The following is a 22,533-nucleotide window of genomic DNA, read 5'->3' as shown; positions in this document are numbered from 1 at the left end:
CGAGGATGATCATTCACTGCTGTGGGTTTGGTTAATTACTGCATTTAACATTGTGTTCTCAATTATGCTTTGTTGCATATTCAGAGCGATGTTAAGGTTTGGTGTGTCCCTTTTCCACTCAATTTGACAGTTTTAAACAAACAAGGCAAAAATATTTAGAAGTGGTCGGAGGTTTGGCACTGCAATAGTTTGTAACACATCTCAGGAAGAAGGCATACTGGAGAGACTGACTAATTTTATACAGGAGCTTAAACATGAAGCAGTGAATACTGTACCAACCCAAACAGAAACTAAACCATTATTAACAATCATTTAAACCCATGTTTACAACACTCAGAGTGGTCATTTTTAATCAATCTACGAGAATGATGAAAACAATATGATGCAGTTATGCAATGTTTCCCAGTTGGGCGGACGCATAAAAGAAACAGAACACTGCCGTGTAATTGAAGATGGCAGGTTGGGAGCTCTAACCCTGTGTGATCATTGGCAGTGGGGCAGAGCCATTAGATGCAGAGGCCAAGTGGGCACAGGCAGAATTAGAAGGACTGTGCATGTCGAAAATGGTTTGCTGAGGTTCTTTGTTTCTGTTTGCATGCAATCAGCAGCATTACCAGAATGTGTCCGCTCACTGTAACAGTGGTTGCCTTCATCTTTGTTCACCCATGGGTCACTTAAGACTATACATCTATGGGAGCCATGATGAGGCAACCAAGCAGAACAACATGAGGCTTGGATGAGGATGAGATAAAGGGATTAGGCAAAGGAAGGGTGGATAAATGAGATTTCGGACTTGGAGTGTAGTCGCTGTGTTGTTTGATGCCTTGGCACACACTGGTGCCTGACTAATGTGGCGTGATACACTGGGTACTGAAAGCAGGGCCAAGGGTTCCTTCCTGGGCATGAGTTTCTGGGTTGAAGCTTAATTGGACAACTGGACCCTTTTCCTTGCATATTTTCACAAAAGAGGATGCTGTAAGCTTCTCTCCTCTTCTCTAATGACTACTAATGACTAATGCTTTTTTTTTTTTTTTTTTTACTCTACTATCAGTATTGACTTTGCTTCACTGTAGAGAGAGCGTTCGCTATCAGAGCAGTAATCAGAGATTGAGAGATGGATATGTGTTGTTTCTCTGTTCCCTGCAGGTAACAGCCCTTCTCACTCAGCTGTGACAAGCTCAGCAGTTACTGATACTTCAGCAAAGGAGGTCATACAATAATACCCCCCTTCTCTTTCTGCATGTTGTAGGGGTTCTCCATACATAACGTGGAGCAGAAACTCTTGGTAGTCACTGAGTGCCCTATATTAACTTACAGGAATGCAGGCTTTCTACTTAGAGGTGAAACTAAACACACTACCCTTTCATGATGACTTGTTTTTGTCTGCGGGGCATTCATTTTGATAAATGCTTTTCATTTGACTCGAAATTTGATCTGTCGAAAACATGTTTGTGTTGTGTTTATGTCAGTGAAATAATAATAATGTGATTGTAATTCTCCGATTGTAGCATTGTTCTAATGGAACAATATTTCGAAGTGGTACTTGGCACATCATAAAGATTATTTATGGCCAGGATGTAAAAACCTAGTTAAAATTATATAGTTGCCTCCAGCAAACTGCACCAGAAATCAGCAGAGGAGGACAGAGAATGAAGGGTGGAGGTGTGTGTTTTGCAGGGAAGAAATGCAAACAGATTTCTTCTTGTGAATGTAACAGGTTTTTTTTCATAGAGGATAAAAAATTTTTTGAGGGGATTGTACCTTGACAAATTAAGAGTAAACACCTGGACGGACTGGGCAGGATGAAAGTCACCCAGCAATAAGCTAAAATGAGGTGTAATTTCCTCTTGACTAATTACTGTGGAATTGGTGCTGTTTTATCAACCTCCCTGAGGCACGAAGTGAGTTTCTGACCGGAGTTAGAAAATGCTGGAGGTTGTCCGGAAGAGGCACACATGGACAAGACAGAGGCAGAGAGGCATGAACAAGAAAAGACATCAGTCTGAGGTTATGTCTTTTGGTTTAATGTGGGGTGATGTGGGCTGAAGAAAAAAAAAAACAAAACTGTATAGTTGTAGTCTCATCTCTGTCAAAGTAGAAACTCATAATGACCCAAGATGGATGCTTCTTGATTCAGGTAGCGTTATGAGCCATGGTGGATCCCAACTGAAACTTTTTTCCTAATTTTCACCCTTTTATTCCCCTATTTGTTTATTCTTTCTCCTTGGTTTTGTTAGTGTCTATGTTATGCTCTCTCTATCTGACTGCCCCTTCATTCATCTTTTGTCACCCTTAAGGATTTAACGTAGGTAGATTGGAACTCAATAAGGGCAGAACAGTCCAAGGCTGAACGAGGATCATTGGGTTTATATCAGAGTCAAGGTTCTGACTGGAGATATACATCTGGGTGGAAGGATGGATGCTCATAGATCTGTTCTGTTTGACCTCAGCTTTCAACACCAGAAGCCCTATTATAAAAGATGCCCCAGATAGATCTATCAAAGCTCTCCCTCCCTCACACTCCCCTGCTATTGACAAGGTCAGTTAATCCATCGCTAAATGTCAGAAAACACAATGTTTATGGGCTGAACTGACACTGCTGGTGAGCACATTCAGGGGTCACCTGTGGCAAATACAGGGACTTGATTAAAATATGCAAAGGAGCTTAGATGTACAACATGCACACCAAGAAAGGGAAGATGCAGTGAAGCATAAATGCTGATTACATTTGTGGTAATGTTTTTTTCATCAAAGAATTTTTGATATTAATTTAAAGAACTTCGACATGGGAGACTTTGGTTAAATACCCATCTTTCTACCAGTCAAAGCTCTCAGGTTGCCATACCAAAGCAGTTTGTAGTCGCCTGAACTCCATCAAAGAAATGGCATTTTGTTTTCAGCATGCAAACAATGTCATCCTTCTGTTTGTGCAGAACTGTCAGAACTGTTTGACAGATTTAGCCTAATAACATCAGTGCAGAGTTTTTCTCTTTAAAGAAAACTGTTGCTTTTATTCTTACCTCAGTGATGAGAGATATTGTTTTCAGACTACTGGAGCAACAGACTTAGAGGTTAAGCTTAACCCAGAGTGACACAGGCTCCTAGTTGACCCCTTTCTTTTCTGATCAAAGACTCAGCAGGGGTATAATCCCACGTGTTCAGTATTGGTTTTTAATGAAGTCTAACCTTTAACCCCTTGTAAGCCTCAGCATACCATGACAATAGTAACTGAGTGGTGTCTGAGTTTGGCTGTCATGTTGGCTCTGGCATTAAAGTACGTTCTGAAAGTGCAAGTAGTTGACTTTAAACAATCCCCTTTTTGTTCCTTGTAGAGAAAAACCAATTCAAAATGTAAAATGTTGATTATTATTTGTAGACTCTGTATGAGTTGGTAAAGTTGAGTGAGTGGGGAAAGATGCCTTCTTCCATAAGAATAGTGCCTTAGCAAGTTGGAACTTTTTGAATCTGCAGAAACAGTAGCTCCTGTGTGTTTCGCTAACCACTCTGCCGTTGACACTACCCGCAATGAAGGGGAAAATGGTTTTGAGTCAGTCACGTGTTTGCCTAGAAGAAGTTATTGTTATGTCTACTTCCAGAAGGTATACCATTACACGCTGGGCTACGGCTTCGTGCCTTATGGTTCTTTCGCTTTTTACTCAGCCTTTCCCTTTTCACACCTCAAACTACATAGAGTTTGCTGTGTTAAGCACCAGGAGTGTGACAGACAAAAAGTGAGGAGTATGTTCACATCGGTTCAGTTTGTTATAGCGTTAAGGAAGTGAGCTGTGTGATGTCTAGACTGCTGTCATGCTGAGCAGAGTCAATAAACAGCATCAGCGATGAGTATCAGCTTGTCTGTCTCCACCATACAAATACACACACAAGGATGCACACACATAGTAACTCATTCTCCTCATATTTCCTGCTGCCCCCTTTTTGCTGTACACTGAAGAAAAACATAAAGAGGGACTGCTTTGACACATCAGCTTTGCAAACACAGGTCTTAAATTCTCAAGTGATTTATTGCTTTTGAACAGTAAATCTGCAAAGCTGCGGCAGTTTTTCAAACCTCGTTTATATGACAGATTTAATGATGGAGAAAAATAGCCTAAACAGCATAAGTTACTGAAATACTGTTGCCAGAAAGTGTAGACTGTGTACATATTTGGTTATTTGGGTCTCAAAGTTGTTGCATTGCGTATTGAGGATTTGTTATCCTCCCACAAAATACCTTGTTGAATACTGGGCATGCTCGCGTGTCATACAATGAATCTGTGAATATTTTAAGACAGAGCCACAAAGCCATGAATATGTCAAACGTGCATCTTTTTCCTAGAAATGTAGCATTTTTTTGTGTCAGGATCATTGCTGAAAATTACAAGTGAACTCCTCAGTAAGAGAAACTGTTTACAGTTTACAAGCTAAGTTTGGTATTTGGGAAAGCATTCGATCATAGTGTGAGATGATGTTTTTTTCCCCTAAGGAAGCAATAACACTAATATTATTATCCAGTTAATGCATTAATAGATTGTTAAGACAGAAATGGTGCATGACTTAAGCTGCACAGCATGTCTGGCTTGTATCTCCCAGCCATAAAAGCTTGGTTGAGACAAATAGAGTTTAGAACAGGAACTGATTCGACGTGATAGCGGATTTTTAGGGAAGTCCCAGCATGGTAAAGACTGTCAAGGAAATTAAATGTGCCTGCCAAGTGGTGCTGCACAGCTTCACAAAGAACCTTGGAACCACAAGTGAAAATATTGTGGTGTTGAGCATCTCTGCCGATTTTCAGATATCACTGATATATTTAAGAAAAGTTGAGACTTGTGGTATAAATTACTTATAAATAATTTCCTGCAATGAGTTCAGAATACTGAAACTTTAAGGAAAATGGTGTTGTGCAGCTGACCCTGCATTCTAACCTCCTGGAAGGAGGGTAAACCAAAAGTATCACATTACAACACTGTGTGGCTTTCAGGCTTTTCATGAAGCCATGAAAAATGTCTACTCACAAATATCACAATGCTCTGTTCTCTTTGTTTTGCGCTGTGCATTATCTAATACAAAGCATGCTGAAAAAATCATATGAAGAAATTTTATTTTGTACACCAATGTGTCTAGATTGAGTTGATTTTTCTATTGGTTATTTTTCCTAATGTGAGCTGTTATTTTTTTTAGGCGTCTGTGACCCAAGAACAACCTGTTTCTGCTTGCTGGTGCTGTCACAGAAACTGCCCCTTGTCCCTGTTTGCGTAAATGGTGGGTGGGTACTTGTAGTATGTGAGTGAGAAAAGGCTGTATATTTTTGTTTTTCCCTGTGGATGTGAGATGCAGGTAGCCTTAAGGCTGAAATATTGATGAATGATGATAAATTTATGTTGCTGGTGAACTAGTGAAGCACACCAAGACAGACACCGTGTCCTCTGATGCCCATCTGGCAAAATCTGGTGTTGTCCTCTAACGAAATTATGCTGTGAATGAACTAGAGTTGGCATTCTTGAAACATGGTGTGAAATTTGAAAACGCATGTTCACATTTTGGTGTGCTTAATTCCTACATTGTATGGATTGGCAGTTTCTGTCAGAGTGGACTCTAGTTGCCACAATAAGGGTGTGGCTGCTTGAGTGTAGAAGATGATACACTGTTCCAAGTAATTTATTCATAGCTTTGAGTTTTTTGCTCAGTTTTTTCATCCATTTTTCATCAAGCAAGAGTAAATCACCAACAGCATGTGGTTTATTCAGTCATGAATAGTGGATTGCATACTCTGTATACTTGTGCCATGCTCTCATGAGTCTGCTTACATGGAAGAGTCGGGACGGAAAAGAGTTTTTCTACACTGTGTGTGACAGATATGCTCCAGTATAATTGTGCTCAATCCCTACTAGCGTTTTAAATAGTACTACAAGTGTTCAGCAGCGGTCGGATTGGATGTGTTTTTCTTGTATATTGTCTCCCAGATGCCTCTCGGGTGAGTTGGTGAAGACTAGAGTAGCTTGGAAGCTTCTGGGATCAGCTTTTTCCTTTATACCAAGACCTGCCATCTCCCACAGCTGGCTTCCATCACTGCATGTTTGTGTGTGTGTTTTATGTCCATAATAACCACAGTGTCAATACATCAGGCCTGTCAAAGGCAGCAACCCAATATCCAAACTGCGTCACTGCATCGTCTCATCGCATTCAGGACACGAGAACATATATAAAATATCATACAATGTTTTCTGTAAATTTATTTCCTTTAGAGGAATTCCGAGTTTGTTGGATTATGAATGACTTTTTGAATAATTTGATAAAACCATACTTAGTACAACTAATATTTCTTTATACACAGATCAGGCATAGCATTATGACCACCTGCCTAATATTGTGTTGGTCCCCTTTATGACCCAGTGGGGCATGGACACAGGACCTCTGGGGATGTCCTGCGGCACTGGGAAGGTGGCAGTGAATTCTATGGGTCCTGTGGGTTGCAGGGTGGGACCTACCTAGATCAGACTTATCCTGGCACATCCCAAAGATACTCGATAAGATCTGGATCTGGGGAGTGTGGAACCCGGGTGAACAGCGTAGCTCTGTCGTGTTCCCCGGGCAACTCCTGAGCAGTTTTTGCGGTGTGTTGGGGTGCATTGTCCTGCTGAGGGTGGAAACTGGCATCAAGGACTGCTGTTGCCATTGGGGGGTTTTGAGGGGGTGCATTACCTGCAATGTTTAGGGAGGTGGTACATGTCAAGCATCCACATGAATGTCAGGACTCAAGGTTTTCCATCAGAACATTGTAATACAAGAAAAGCATTCAGAGAGTGCAGTACTCTGCCAAGGCTGCTCAGTCGTTTTATGACTTCCGACGGATAAGTCCCAAAAGTCCGCAGTGGTGGGTTTGTCTTAGGATCGCAATCATGTGATCATCAGCATTCATTTGTTATCATAACTACAGTGACACAGTGCTGCTATCTCACAATGATACAGAAATCTTTTAAAAATCCGTGGATCCAGACTATAAGCTGCATCACTGCTGAAATCTAATGAGGTGGTCCTTTTGTCATTTCTGACCTTCCCTGAAAATTTAAACCAAAGCTGTTATTCCGTTTTTGAGTAATGTTCTGCACAGACAGACAGATTCACAGATTAACAGAAGGACAAACGTATGCCAATCGTCATATCACTCTGTTCCTTGGTGGAGTAACAACAAGATGACTGATGTTATTCACTCCACCTGTCAGTGGTCATAATGTTGTGGCTGATCGTTGTGTGCTGCATGTCCCAGTCACACACTACTGCCTGTTTTGAAGCTAATCTTTACTACAGCTGATAGTGGATCCAGGGGTTACTAAACCTAGTTTGTAAGCTGCTAACTGTTCCCAGTGCTGATCCCAACACAAAAATGTTGCATTTCAAAGAGAAACGCATGCAGATACATTTTAGACACTTGCGTGGCTTTGTGGTACACGTTGAATTTGTGTAAAGTATGTAAACTCAATGTGTCACAGTAAAGCAACCCCAGTATTTTACTAGTAATGGATAGATTTGGTAGGGCAGCAACTAGCCAATATGTAATGCAGTACTTTTGAGACCGATATAACCAAACATGGAACACAGTCTGCAGGTACTGGAAACTATATTTCAGTAACTTATATTGGTTATTTTACAGCATCATTAAATCTGTCACATAAACTGTACACTTTACATGGGTTGAAAAACTGCTGCAGCTTGCAGCTCAGAGGTACTGAAAGTATGCTGGATTCTGAATAGCTTCGCGGATCATTTGCTAAAACCATACTTAAACTCATAAAATTACTTTTGATAGCTTTAATTACCCCCACTTTTTCCGCATGCTGCCTGTCCCAGTCACTCACTGCTGCCTGCTGTGAAGCTAATCTTAACTACAGCTGGGTGGGTGGATCCAGGGGTGAACTATGCAGGCTGGTATTGTAAAGGGTAGGTGGGTGGCAAATGCGGTTAATTTGCTTGTCTTGGACCTGTGGTCCATTTTGCTGAGCCAAGTCCTTTCATTTTGGGGGACTGCATTCCTAGGTTTGCGGAAAGTAGGTGGAGGTCAGAAAGGATGAAACAGAGGAAAGGCGGAATGAATATTGGAACGAAGAAAGTGATGGAGAGAGGTTTTTTTGGTGGGTGTGAAGGTGCAGAGGGATGGGAGACATGGAAACAGATGGGGGTTAATATATGTACTGGTGGTGAGTGGGGGAGGTCATGCTCAGGAGGAGGCAGAGGAGGAAAGCAGCTTGTATGCGGAGAAATGTGAGGGTTGGGGGGGTGAGTAGTTTGTAGGCAGGAGGTGTGGTGAGGAGGAGTGAGCATTATTTAAGGAGGGATAAGTGAACACTGATGGGGGGCTCCATCTTTCAAAGGGTATCGACAGATCTCCTCCACTGCTGTCCCCACTTCACAGCCCTCATCAGCCCCACTTCTAAACATACCATGCCTCTCCACAAGTTAACGAAGTCTCCCCTCTCTGGCAGCACTCACACATATGAGCTGATGAACTCTGCGATGGCCACAGCACTCTGGGCCTTCTGTTCCAGTGAATAGAAGAGTTTAGAGCAGGCTGAATTGGTGCTTCAGAGAGGGGCATTCTCCTTGAAACTCACAAGTCCTCTGGGCCCCGTTAAAGCCCTTCCATAGTCAAGGAGGTGTCCCTCTTTTTATTGGACCACTGTCATTCAGAATATTTCTGAACCGTAGCTAGGTGGAGAGGTTAGTGGAAAAGGAGGATGCAATTAAAACAATTTAACAAGATTGTAAAGCTGTAAGATAACACACACTGAATACTTGTTTCCTGACTGTTCAAACATAAATGCAATTATCAATATGCAAGAAGCAGAGCCAACACAAGTGTGGAGTAACATTCTTAAGAGGACCATTCAGTCCTCATTCACCTCAAACAATCACTCTGTCTGGTCTTAGTTATGGCAGATTGGGTTACATGATCCTTGGGATAATGAACTAGTGCGTCAACACTGCCAATCCCACATAGCGCAGAAAAGGATCTGCCTGTTCCAGCCCCTAATCCAGTCTGTTTGTGAAGCACAGACTTTGGCGTGACACTTGTTCCCCATAGACTCCAGTGTTCTCACTGGAACCCTCCAAGCGCCAGCTTACATTAGCATAACCGAGAGGCCCGTCCCTTCACTACAGGATTAGTTCAGCTCTCCTCCCACTGTCTGATGGCTCTTTATCCAGATGGATACAGCCTGTTAGAGGTCTTAACCACACCATTGCCACTAAAGTCATTATCATTCACCACGAGAGGGAATCAGCTCACTGAGGGTCTGCTGTTTAGAGCAAGAGTGACATCTCATTTGGGATGGTTTAGAAGAAAAGACAGGGAACTCCCCTTCAAACTATGATAAAGTAGCCAATAAGCACCCAATCAATCCATCTTTGTGCTGGAGTGACTGTTGTAGGTTGTTAATTTGGCCTTTTTGAACATTCTATTTTGGTAAAAATGTGAATTTTGATCATTTTAGTCTAACAGGAGACAGATTTATTGTAGTTGTTTGTGCACTCTGTGTTTTTAAACTTGTTACACACTTGATACACTTACTGTATCTCATCTTGGGAGTGATGTCAGCTGCTTATCACAAAAACTTTCAGTTTTTTTTTTCACAGAATCACATTGGTCACACTTCAACCTAGAACACAGATGGTTTAGCTTGAAAATTAAATTAAGCTTAAAAAATACCTTCGTTCTAGGAACTTCTGTGTTCACCCATGTGATTTGTTGAAACTTAAGTGGCGCCATCAGCAGACAGATGGGCTTGACAAGATGCATCTGTCTGTTTGTCTACATAGTTCCATGTAAACCATGAGCCACAAAACAAATCATTCTCCTCACTAATCCATCAGATTCAGGTAAGCTAAACTGCTGACGCTTTACATTAGAAAGTGGGCCAGTTTGGTAAAGTCTGTCTGGCTTGTTTACGCAAGAAAGCTATATCTAATTTATGATGAGGTCAGTGATATTCCTTCCTGAAATGACAGTAGACAAGAAGTTGTGGTTTTGCAATATTTACTTGTGATATATATGACTTAATCTATGGTACACTTAAACCTTCAGGAGTTTGATAATTATGAAATGGATGCCTTTCAGTATTATGCAGATATTAAGGGGGAAAAAAGCAAGCAAAATGCAAGATAGAAGCAACAAGGGGGGTTCATTTGATTTGAAGAGACAAAAGCAATCATGCATGCATGATGAATAAAAATGCAATAAAGGACAAAAAAGGAAAAGACTCTCTTTAAGATAAGGTTGAACATACAGAGGAACCAGAGGTTTTTATATGTATGTAATTTTGCTACACGGAAGTTTATTGTGGATTTTTTTGGACACTTGTTTGCAAAATCAGTCCACTTTTGTGCTGTTGCGCTGTTGGTCTGTAAAATATGAATTATTTTAGTCTATTGAGAATGATTTTTTATAGTAATACAATAATATCTAATAAAAACAATTAGCTTTATCTAAAAGCATTATTCACATATAAAAATGACAACAGCAAAAACAAAAAAAACTTTCACTCCTCAAAATTTTCCACTTTCATATTCCGCTGTTTTCCTGTTTTTCACACTCTTTCTAACCTCTTGCCTTGCCGTAACCTTCTCTCCACCACACAACTCAGAGTTTTCTCTTCTCTCATGCTCTCTTTCACTCTTTCTCCCGCCTACACTGCACTCCCCTTATTCCTCAGTCTCACTCTCAGTCTCTCTCTCTCTCTCTCTGCCTCTCTCACCGTCCCTCTCTCTCTCTCTCTCTCTCTCACTGTGACTATGCTGTCTGCCTCAGCTGTTCTCAGTTGCACTGTGTGCTTGTGCTGTGGGGACAGGGCAGAGCTGTGCTGAGTGGGGCTGAACTAGTTCAGAGGAGTGTTAAGTAGAGACAGAGAGGCAGATAGAGACACAGAGTGAAAGAGGGAAAGACAGAGAGAGAGCCAGTGAAGATTGTCCTTACCAAGCAGACGGGATTACCAGCTGAAACAAACTGGACCTGTTTTCCTTTCTTTAGCTGAAGGTAGTGACTCAGTGATAACGTAGATGGCTGTTTAGACAGAGCTACATGCTTGTTAGACACCAGGACAGAGAGCTATGGCATTCATATTCACACTTACTTACTCCTGTTATCATTTAGTATTTTGAAAAGCTCTTATTTGTGCCTGCTTTGGTTTAGTTTACCACTGATTTACTGGTGTGGGAGGCTCACTTGCAGTGACATTGACCCGTAACCCCCGACTCTGCTTTGCAGGTTCTGTCTCCCCTTGAGTTGGACTCTAATTTTGGCTTTTGACCCCTGGGACAGGAAAGGGTTTTTGATCTGGCAGGAGACAAGACCTGCTGTGGACCAACCTGGACTGACCCACCAGCATTTTTTCTTTTTAGAAATACTGGACAACAGGAACAATTTCTACTATAAGCTTTTTTTTCAACAAAACCAGATCTGAGACAGTCTGCACTGGAGTCATATATTTAAAGGACCTCTCTGGCCTCTATTGCCCCTGGACCATGGGCTTTCTCTGGGGCAGTTTTATGCTGCTCTGTGGGGTGACGCTGCTCAGGACGGAGGGTAGCGGCGCCCAGCAGACCAAGAACAACGTTCCCCGGCTAAAACTCTCCTATAAAGGTGAGTTTGTGAGCTTGTATTGTCCTTCAAATGCTAATACTCTCAGTGATTCAGCTTTTTACGATTGTCTCTGCGGTGGAACTTGTCTTAAAGCTTTTCCTCTTGTTCATGCAGCTTTAAATCCTGAAACCACATATAGTACACAAGTGACTGCTAGAAAAGCAGTGTTTGAAGAAGTTGTGGGAACTGTGAGATTCTACATGCCTCTAAGAGGCATGAAACATGCTTTGGCTGTGCTTGTGAAAATACTAATAATGTAAGCTGAGTTGCAACAAGCAAATGAATTCCTTACAAGGTTGTTAAACTTTATGGCGTATCAGGCTCATACTCTGCTTGTGCAACAGAGTAATGCATCTGTACATGGTTTCAGTCAGGCTGAGATCCATTTTTGAACATGAAAATAGTTTTATATTCCACTATTTTTTCCTGACCTCTAATAATTATGGTATTTAGAGGATTTATGTTCAATTTACTTGGGAAATAGAGGAAACCGTGGTGTTGTCATGGAAAGCTTGATGCAAAATATTTCTGTAATGACTCAGTAATGGACTAATAAATGTGAATTATTGTAAATAATTAATTATATGCACAATTTTCCTGAGAAGAAAGGAGTTTAAGTTGAATAACTTCACATGCCAGATTAAGAAAGTGCTTGAGTCTAATGTATCGCTATGGTACAACCAAACTGTTTATTACACAAGTCTGTCCCCGATGCATTCCCTCCTCCTGTCTCTTCGTCCCTGTTTTGATCAACTACAGTTGTCAGTTTCGCAATGAAAAGTGATGCCAGATATGGACTCCCTGGCAATTGAGCGTCATTTATCCCTCTTGCTTTCTTTTTTTTTCCTGGATGTCATTTTTCCGCTCCGTTCTCTCCTGCATGGTAATTATACTCGGGATAAATGGTGCAGGTCTGTTTCAGCAGATGGCTCTCCCAAAGAGAAATGTTTCTCGCTCAGCACTGGGGGATCCATAATTATACACACAAGTATGCACACACACACACACACACACAGATACACACATAAATGCATGGCCATCTGTAGATAGCAAATGATACCTGTGAGGGTATCAGTCATTTAAAACCACATGCTGTCAGTTTGGTGAAACACGCCCATACAGTGATATCTCTATTAGAAGCCAGGCCTTCAGGTAGCAGTCTGGCCTGCCTGCTTATTTGGATGCCATCTCCACATTCAATATTTCCATTAGTCTTCATTTTGATTTAGGCTGGTGGGGACAATATTTGGCAGCACCTCTGACTGAGGAGTTATATCCAGAGAATGCTGAGCAGGTATAAATTTCATTCCTGCAATGTGGTAGAAATATTTTAATATAATACTGTAGAATTTCAAACATCATCCGTTGTAGGTCCCATTAGACGAATGACAGGGGATTATTGCATTATGAATCATTTATTTCGTCATATAAATTATTTATTACCCCTGTGATAGGTGATGCAGATTTACTCGTGGAGGAAAGCAGATGATTCAGTATGGTGAATTACAGAGAAGAGCCTGACTAGACAGTCTGAGAAACTGTGCAGTTCTGAGGAAGCGACGTCTGATCAGTGACACATGGCTTAGTGAGGTGAAGGAACTCTGACCCCTGCAGGTCACTGGGAATACTGGGAAAAGCCATTTATGTCTTATTTAATGTGTCTGCGTGTGCTGGCCTCCGCACACTTCCACATGTTTTCGACTTTTCTACAGACTTCACTCATATGAACACAGCGGGGAAGTGTTTATTTCAAAAGCGTGAACCTGTGCAGCAGCCTGCTCCCCCACAGTATGAGTCCACCAGTGAACACAGCTAGGATCTCTCAGGCAAACATAGCAGCTTCCTTGACCAACCGCCTCCACCTCCACACAACCTCTCTGTTAATCTTTAGGAGATTCCAACAGATCTTTGAAAGTGAGGGTTGAGGGGCAGAGGGCAATGGAGAAGAGGGCAGGAAAACAATGGTACCCCATGGCTACCTAAACATGAGCTAAGATCCAACTGTATCAACAATTAGTGATACAGTGATGATGAGGAAGCAGGTGTAGGAGGCCACTGGCTCAGAGTGTGCATCTGCTCCAAAAGGCATTCTAAAAGTTTCACATACTGTATCTGAAACTTTTAAACTGATGTGAGATCGATTCACACCATCTGGGTAAATGGATCCTCTAAGGATCCTCTATGGAGAGAACAGGGATCCATATGGTTTTCAAGTTTATGGGTCACATGAAGCAGAGCACATAATGTTTGCTGTGCAGAGGAAGACTGAGAAGGTGCTTGGGTTTTATAGGATGTGGGTGTACTGCCAAAAGTACTCCTTCTTTCTGACCTGTCCGCCCCTTTTCTCAGCAGAGCCAAGGATTTGTACAAAAGCACATGCGCATGTCCACAGACACACACAGAGACAAATGCACACATTAGCACAAACAAAGTAATACTCTTGAATACTAAGAATGAAAAAGAATTCAAAAATTTGACTACGGAGGAAACCACTTCATCTCGCTGACCACAAAATTTCTCTTCAGCTGTCATTCATTCAGCTGTGTGTGTTTTGGTGTTATTCTTGTTTTCACTGTGGTGTGAAATGACTTTTAATCAGAGTCGGAGAATGGAGAAGTTCTCTCAAAGACCTTTAATCCATAAGCACGTTAAGAATCTTCAGAGTGGAGTTGGGTTTCTCGGGGTGTGTACAATACAATCTCTGAATGGCCCTGAATGACCATGGGAGAGTATCCTACACACTCATAGAGCTGGATGTTTGGAGGTTTTATCAGGTTCTAAATAGTCTGCTCTAACTGGAGACAGGTTGAGGATTTGTTTAGCAATGTTCGGCAGTTATTTGACATGTTTACCCTGGAGCTTTCAAACCAGTCTTTATAGACATCATCTGCACTGGCTGCAACATGAGAAATTAAATTCAGTTTCTTTAAGTACATCTGCTTAGACGGTCTCCAGCGCCTCTGGCTAATGCCTAACAAATGGACATAGTGTGATAAAGATCTGGAAAATATGATTGAAATCAATATCACAGTTTTGATGAAGACATTATCCAATGTCGATACAAATCACAATATGACAAATGCTTCAAAATTTTTTCAAACCAGCTAAACAGCTGTCTTCTTTTTATTTTATAATACAATGTGTCATGCAAAACCATGTTAAACGAACAATTCAGTGTTTGTTTTTGCAAAGGTTTAGCTACAATTATCATTGAATAATTCATTTTAATAAAAGGATTTTGACTCTAACTTAACTGAAAAAAATGCAAAAACATCTTGAGTGTAACCGTTTATTTAAAACAACAAACAATCAAACCAAGCCAATTTGCAATATGTCAAAAAGTTTGAGGAGGTGCTTTCCTGCATTTCTGCTTGACACTGAGGCTTTGTGGTGTATTCCCTCAGGCGTGGGTGAATCGATGACTGTACTTAAAGTGATGCAGTGATATGTTGTGTTTTGTCAGTGTGCAGTCGCACACTAAGCCATGTGAACATCAGTGAAGCTACTGAAGCAGGGCCAAGCATCAGCATTCCCATATACAGTACTGTGTACACGCGTGGGTTATTATTAAGAAGTGTATCTGCTTTTTTCTTAGGAAGCACTTAGATAACACTCCCTGTGCCCTCCAGTTGAGAAAGAGAAAGACGGAGAGAATGTAGGGTAAAAGAGTTTATTTTTATCGGACTCACATGGGACTGTTGATTCTTTGCATCCATCCCATCTGTCCCCTTGTTTCTCTTTCTGACTCTCTCCTTGTCTCTTACTTTCACTTTCTCCTTCTTTGTTGCTTCTGTTCTCTTCATCCCTGATTTAAAGGAGGATAGTTGGTATATTAATTTTTTCACTCAAGGTAAAAGGCGGTGAGAGCGAAACACATAGTGGACAAAAAATGCTCATGAAACAAGACATCTTCAGGGTTTTTGACTGGCCAGTGTCAACAATTATAGGTTAAAACTGAACATTAGTGAAGTATGGCAGGGCAGCAGCTGACACCTGTTACAAACCACACATTTCCCCATCCACCTGTCTGTCTGCCTCTGTCTTTCCATCTGCTGCTAGTTTGTCTGCAAGAAACAGTCTATTGCTTTCAAATTCAGCCAAACATGTTTTATGTGGCACAACATTAGACTTTATTATTACTGTCAAACGTTGTCATGGAGCTCACAGTTTGGTTTGTCAGAATCATTTTGCTAGAAAGACTTGGGATTTCCACTTTGAAGCTGCAGGTTAAACAGGAGAAAAAACAAGTGCATCTTTACGTATGCATGCCCACCTGTTTATGTTTAACTGGAGTGACACCAGTTCAGACATGTATAGGCCACTGCTACCTCTGGTGTGGCTTGAAAACATCCTGTTTCTTTCCAATAACACTCAGCACAGCATGCGCCATAAACACACACACACACGCACACACACACACACAGATCCACACACAATACCCATAGAGTATCTGTCTCTGGATGATTAGGTTTTAATAACTTAGCTGTAGTCTCTGTTGAATGGTCTGTTGCCATGGACACCACTCCCATACACAATTTTCACAAACCAGAGACGTGTGTGCATGTGTACGGTGGGTGGATATGGTGATGATATTCTCCTTTCTGTTGTACGGGGATGTGGTTTGAGGAGAAATGAAGTGCAGTCATCGTGTCTCTGCAGTTTCCATGCAGCTACTTAGCACCTTGTTGTATATAAAACAAGTTTATTATTCTATTGCCAGTTATTAGTTTCCTTTACATAAACAAATTATGCACAGATTACGCAGTTTATGGATTGTTTGAGGACAAAAGGAATCTTTACTTGAAGCTTTTCCAAATGTCTCATCACTGTGCGTCAGTGTGTGTGTATTATTAACTTACTGGAGTTACCACAATATTCAGAACTATATCTATTTTGTTGTTATGTGGAGCAAAAGTAAAGATACTACTGGTGAAGCTTCTCTCTTATTATCATTGTCTCCCACACAAAAATCCAGCCTTGGTGCAGGTGAAAAAGGGTTAGAGGTAGCAGGCGGATGTTGTTGTGCTGTTAGTGCAGGTCTTACAGTCGGTCCACTAATGATTGATCACCATGGCTACAGAGCAAGATCATTTATAACCTCTGCTGCTCCTGTTTTAAAACTTAGAGTTTCTTTATATTCTTAAGGCTGGTGGGTGTATTGCAAGGAGCCAATAACACTCTATGCGGCGCCAAAAATTCAAATTACACAATAAAATGCAAATAAAGTGTTGACATGTCCCAATTCAACACACTTGAGCCAAGTTGAAACTGTATATCTTGAGGAATTTATTCTGTAAACATTTAAATTGTTCAAGGTATTTACGGACAAAACCACATTGGCTTGTCTTCCTACTGTATGTCTTAACCAGAGCCCCACTATGTATCTGAGTGGCTACAAACAAGATCTCTTCTTTACAACTTCAAGAATACTTTGAAATCCCTGCAGGTTTTTTACATGAGGTTTTGATTTGGAGTCCTCAGAAGACTTTGGACCAGAGAATCAGCGAGGGTTGGGTCACTCTGCGATGTGTGTGTATATATTTAGGAGACTGTCTAAATCCTTCCCCATGAGCACTGAAGCACAGGAAGCCAACTAAATCACCAAGACAATAAGAATAACAGCTGGGTGTCAACCTATTGTATACTACCATCCTGTGTGTGCAGTGGTGCGCATGTGAAAGAGGCGTGCACATGTGTGTAGATAGAAGTGGGAAAAAATATCTGTTTTTGACTGGATACCACCACCAAATTGCATCACGTTCATTCAAATCCAACTTAGGCTTTTCATTCACCTCACCACACTTTCTATTTTTCAGTTGCTATTAAAAAAAAAACTATTGTTGCCACCACACTAGCCTCATAAAATGCATACCCAGAAATTCCACTCTCTAGAGCCCCATAATTTCAAACAACTGACCTATGTTGTGACTCAGATGATTGCTTTAATTTACATGTTGCCAAAATATGGACTAACTGTTTCCATCAAAAGTGCAGTGTGTTTTCGAAATACATACACCAATTACCTTTTAATGGCATACTTGCTGGTTGTTTTCCTTAAATGCTACAACCCTACAACCCATAACTCTCATTTCAATACTCACTTTTTATCCACCCTCCCACTGAAATCTCTACAAACTCTCAGCTACCAGATTTTCTTTGCACAACATTCATGACCCATGCTTTCACTTGGAAATCCTTATTAAAATGAGAGTTTATGAATGAATAAAATCAGTCAGTGTAACGTTCCCTCTTCTCTGGTGTACTTTTCTCTTAAAACAATTTTCCTCAAGCTTGTGTCTTCTCACTCTCTTGGGTTCTGACACACTTCAGATAGGGGGCATTCTCCCTGCTAAAACATTCATGAGAGTTTTTGTTTTTTACTTCCCTGAGAAAGAGAGAGAGAGAGTACTAAAGGAACCGTTATGTTCCATAACTCTCTACCCTTTTGTGTGGGTGGTCAATGGAAGGGGGTCATAGTGTGGTTAGACTTTGTTGGTGAGAACAAAATGTGAGAAGGGGAGAGAATTAATGTGTATACGTGTTGGTGTGTGTGTCTACACTTGTTCCACCAAAGGTGTTATAATACCATAGTCATAATGCCACCTTTAGAGGTCGTTACGGTAATTAGATCCTCAATGTCCGTGACAAGTCTGGCTTTCTGCTGGGAAAGCAAATGTCACTACTTTGCCAGACTTGGCAGACCACCGCATTAAGTTGCAAAACGTGTGCTGCAGCCCAGTGTGGTTTAGAGTAATCCTGCAGTTTAGGCTATGAAATATTAGCAGAGTAATATGACATATATTCCTCCCAGTTTCCATTGTGAGTATACTAAGTTCTGCTTGGCTGCGCTGATGAAGGTCACTTCCCCATGCAGACAGTCTGATTATGGGCTCACAGTGCTGGCTTTACCTGCCGAGTCCAATTTGGCTTGGCAGTGGCTGTTCGCTGTCATCTGTCAGCTTGGCCAAGCTGTACGATTTCTAGTCGCGAGAAGAGTTTGTAATGGAAGGGGAACCAACAACATTTATGTAAATAGAAACACATAAAAATGTGAGGGAGGCTCTAATAAAAAGATGCCCTCCAGTCTATGAGGGATATAGGCACAATAACACAACCTTCTCTCATCTATTCACCCTCGAGTCATAGAGGTATATATTTGTCACATTACAATTGAGCAGACAGATTATAAGGAATGGAAGGGGCTAACCTGCGACCACATAAACAGTTCCTGGAAATTTAATAGAATAACTGAAAAAATGACTGTCTAGTGAATTTTATCTGACTTTCATTCAACCCACAGATTCTGAAATTTTCACCATGATAACCACTTTCTTTCCATTTTTATCCTCAGAAATGTTGGACTCCAACAACCTTGTGACATTTGAAGGCCTGGCCAACAGTTCGGCTTACCACACCTTCCTGTTAGATGAAGAGAAAGGAAGACTTGTAGTGGGAGCCAAGGACCACATCTTCTCCTTCAACCTCCTCAATATCAGCAAAGACTATGCACAGGTAAAAACCCGCGATTTGCATCTGGCACTTGCATCGATTCGTGACTGTAAGTGTGTTTGCATTTCTGACCGACTTATTATCTTACCTTGTGTCTGTGCATCTCCACCCAAAGTGAAAGGCAAAGGCTCAGGTATCTTGGGACTCTCTTTTCTGTTTCTACAGAAAAGCGCCTCATGAATATTTCAGACCAGGCCTGTCGCACACGATCACACGCTGTGCCAGGCATGTTAGCTGCTCTCTGCACACCTGGATGAATAATGGAGTAAACTGAAACAAAGTGGATAACAAATCGCATTGTGACCCCTTCAACTCTCATATATACACATCCATGCACACAAGCTGCAGCTCTATCGACTGACTCTGTAAAATTGATTCTAAGTGGGGGGTGATTCTTTTCTAACATGTACAGGACTTTGTTTGTGTTTCAGATCCCTTGGCCAGCTTCTCCCACCAGAAGAGATGAATGCAAGTGGGCAGGAAAAGATCTCTCGGTAAGAGCTAAAACCATCCATCTTTCACGTGGGTGTCAGCTTTTTGCCCCTCTACTCCCACAGATGTTTTAAAATGTCTTTGTTCTCTTATACTATGTGCATCTCTGCAGGTCTCAAAGCAGATCTCTTGTAGTTGCATCAGGATTATGTGCACTCCACATATATGGCAGTTTAATCATATACAATATGAGATTTTTTCAGCCTTTTCAGCTTGTTTATACCAGTATGTTGACAATCTGTCATATGGAAAACACACAGCGTAGCTCGCCATACGTCTGATCATAATCTCAGAGCCATGATTGAGACCATCATTTGACCTTAATCACTTATCAAGCCTCTGGGCACTCTATTTAATAGAGTAAAGCCTGGAAAATCACAGTGTTTTCTGCCAGACTTACTGGCACAACAGTACTGCATGAATAATAACCACCACAGTGCATTCAGGGGATCACAGACATTACTGTCCCCATCTTATTAAACCGTAAATGTTTCATTTTTCTGCTAAATTGTTTATGGTCATACATTCTTTGTTTTTATGGTATTTTCAGACTACCCTTTGGGAACGAATCAAAATTGGATTTAGACGATTTGAAAGGCTCCTATGAAAGATGAAAGGGATCCTTTGAGACAGACTTGAAGATTCAAAGTGGAAAGACTAATTTACCTCATTTAAATTAGACAAACTAGTGTCAGTAAGCCGAGTGCATTACTGTGGCTGGCTTTCCTATTCCGACTGTAGTCCTCAGACTCAGCCAGTTTAACTATTAGTCAAACCACATTAAAAACTATATGAAAAGCATTATTCATATCTTGACCCCTGCCGTTTTAAACCTGTGCCCTGTATTTGCTTGTCTAGGATACGAATATTTTGTTAAATTCAACAAGTTCAAGTCAAAGCTGCATGTGAAAATAATAATGAGTTGTTGTAATGTTAAGATTCAGGGCTTTTTTCAGACTCCTCACCTCACTCAACCTTTCGCATGACAAGCCAAGCATCACATCTCCTTGTATCTGGCCAAGTGCAGTTTTAGAGCAGCTTGTGTGGTGTGGTGAAACTCTGTGTAAACACTCTGAGAGGTTGTCTCTGCTCCCTGAAAGCTGTGTTACGAATTCTATCTTCAATCGGGCCTCAGGCAATACGCTGGAATGTAAAATCATGGCAACGCTATTTGTGGCGCAGTTCACCGGTCAGAACAGGGTGAGTTCTCCTAACCTTGAAGCCCTTCTCTGTGGCTGATTTGAAGTGCCGTGAAATCTTTTGTGTGTTTTCTGTAAACATTGTGGCATGGATGAATAAGGTACCCCGAGGGGTGGTCTTTCTGTTATAGTTGGAGGAGAGTGAGAATTAAAGCGAGGTGGAGAGGGAAAGCGAGGGAGTCCACTAATGCCCCTTGATGTGCTCAAAGCAAACACTTCTGCAGATGAAGCAGGGAGGAAAGAATGAGGTAGATGGGTGTGAAAGGTGTGACAGTACACCCAGAGGAGAACAAGGGAAGCTGTAAGGCTATGCAATCATTACAGCTTTCCTTTTTCTCTTGTGGGTGCGACAGTACAAGGACAAGCTGTAGTTATCACATAGCCTCACTTACTTACATAGTGCTTTAAGGCACACGTGAAAAAGTAAATAATTGCTTAGTGTTATTGTTCTTAATTAGAGCTTCCTGCTGCAAATTTGGATCCATATGTCTAATGCTTTCTCTGATCTTTTCTCATCTGAAAGAAACCTAAAATAACAAGCCATGTGGATAACATCTGTGGATAGACAGATTGTTATTTTAAAGATATCTTCATACTATTTATGAAATTACTTTTTTGTTAAAATTCCACAAACATAAAGGGAACACAACTGCACTTGTGCGTCCTCTTATCTGCTCATTAATCGAGATCTACGGCAGGTATCACAGTTCAACAGCATCTAATGTGGTGCATTATTGCTTCCAACAATGACGTTCATCGCTCACATGAACTAACCCACATTTGAATCCAAGGAAACAAGCACAGCTGCTTAAATGACAACAAAAGCTTCCACAAACAGGGCCTGCTGTATGTTGATGACCTAGTAAAGCCAGATGAACTTAGTCATGCATAATTTGTGCTACTTTTCTTTTTCTGCATTTTTTTCTGCTTCTTTTTTTTTTTTGCTGTTGTGAAAATGTGATGACACGTTCAGTTTTATTTGAGGTCAGGCCTGCTCAGGCACGTGCTGCCAGAACACGAGGAAATGTGCCATATGGCATCAGATCAATGCATACGACACGTACAGATGCCTGTTGTGTCGCACACGCACACATATGCAAACACACACACACACACACACACAACAAACAGATATACCTGATCCAGAAAGACTAAAGCAAGTATGAATATTAAACATTCCAATTTCTTTGCAAGAATCATAAAACTAAGACATAAGAGGTTATCCAAAGGCAGAGTCAAAAAGACCACTTTTGTATTTTCCACTAACAGTAAACCAGTGAAATGCACTATTATTGGATAAACAGGGTTGACTCTTGCTGGCTCCTTCTTGTTGTTATTCTGTGGTCGGATTCACCAGTGTACATATTTCACAACAACTCAAGGGAATTTGCACAGCTCATGTATAAATATGCCTGGTGTCAGCAGTGAAAGATGTCACAAAGTTTAGAGAGAAAGACTGAAGCGTGCACGCGCAGGAAAAAAAAGTACGGAGTCATAGATGACAAGCACTTAGTCTGGCCATGATATCATTTCTCAAATTATTACTCAGCAGGCTGCCAAGGCTTATGAGCCATTCTCTGGGGAATTACAGCAGATTACATTAAGCTTTGCTCTGTTAGCATCACAGGTCCCTATATTTAAGCATTGGATTTGCCTCTGTGGCCTGTGTTCTTAGTGATTAGGGATGACCTGTTTATATTTATC

At 41.1% G+C, this 22,533-nt stretch overlaps 1 protein-coding gene across 4 annotated transcripts in view; it reads left to right on the top strand.

The window, feature by feature from the left end:
* The window catches only part of sema3ab (sema domain, immunoglobulin domain (Ig), short basic domain, secreted, (semaphorin) 3Ab), a 67,745-nt gene that overhangs the window by 31,590 nt on the left and 13,622 nt on the right, over positions 1-22,533 (top strand). For 3 of the 4 annotated variants that reach the window (XM_055009266.1, XM_055009267.1, XM_035952129.2), the window contains 3 exons: positions 11,255-11,629; positions 18,981-19,141; positions 19,570-19,632. In XM_055009266.1, coding sequence (XP_054865241.1) covers positions 11,512-11,629; positions 18,981-19,141; positions 19,570-19,632 — 342 coding nt within the window. In that variant the 5' untranslated portion in view covers positions 11,255-11,511. Of the gene's footprint in view, positions 1-10,803; positions 11,024-11,254; positions 11,630-18,980; positions 19,142-19,569; positions 19,633-22,533 lie in introns of those variants that run through there. The other variant, XM_023278708.3, reaches the window with a different exon arrangement.

The sequence above is a fragment of the Amphiprion ocellaris genome, chromosome 3 (assembly GCF_022539595.1).
Source record: "Amphiprion ocellaris isolate individual 3 ecotype Okinawa chromosome 3, ASM2253959v1, whole genome shotgun sequence".
NCBI classification, from domain to species: Eukaryota; Metazoa; Chordata; class Actinopteri; family Pomacentridae; genus Amphiprion; species Amphiprion ocellaris.
The sequence above is the reverse complement of the archived record's forward strand: the minus strand, read 5'-3'. Positions and strand labels throughout refer to the sequence as shown.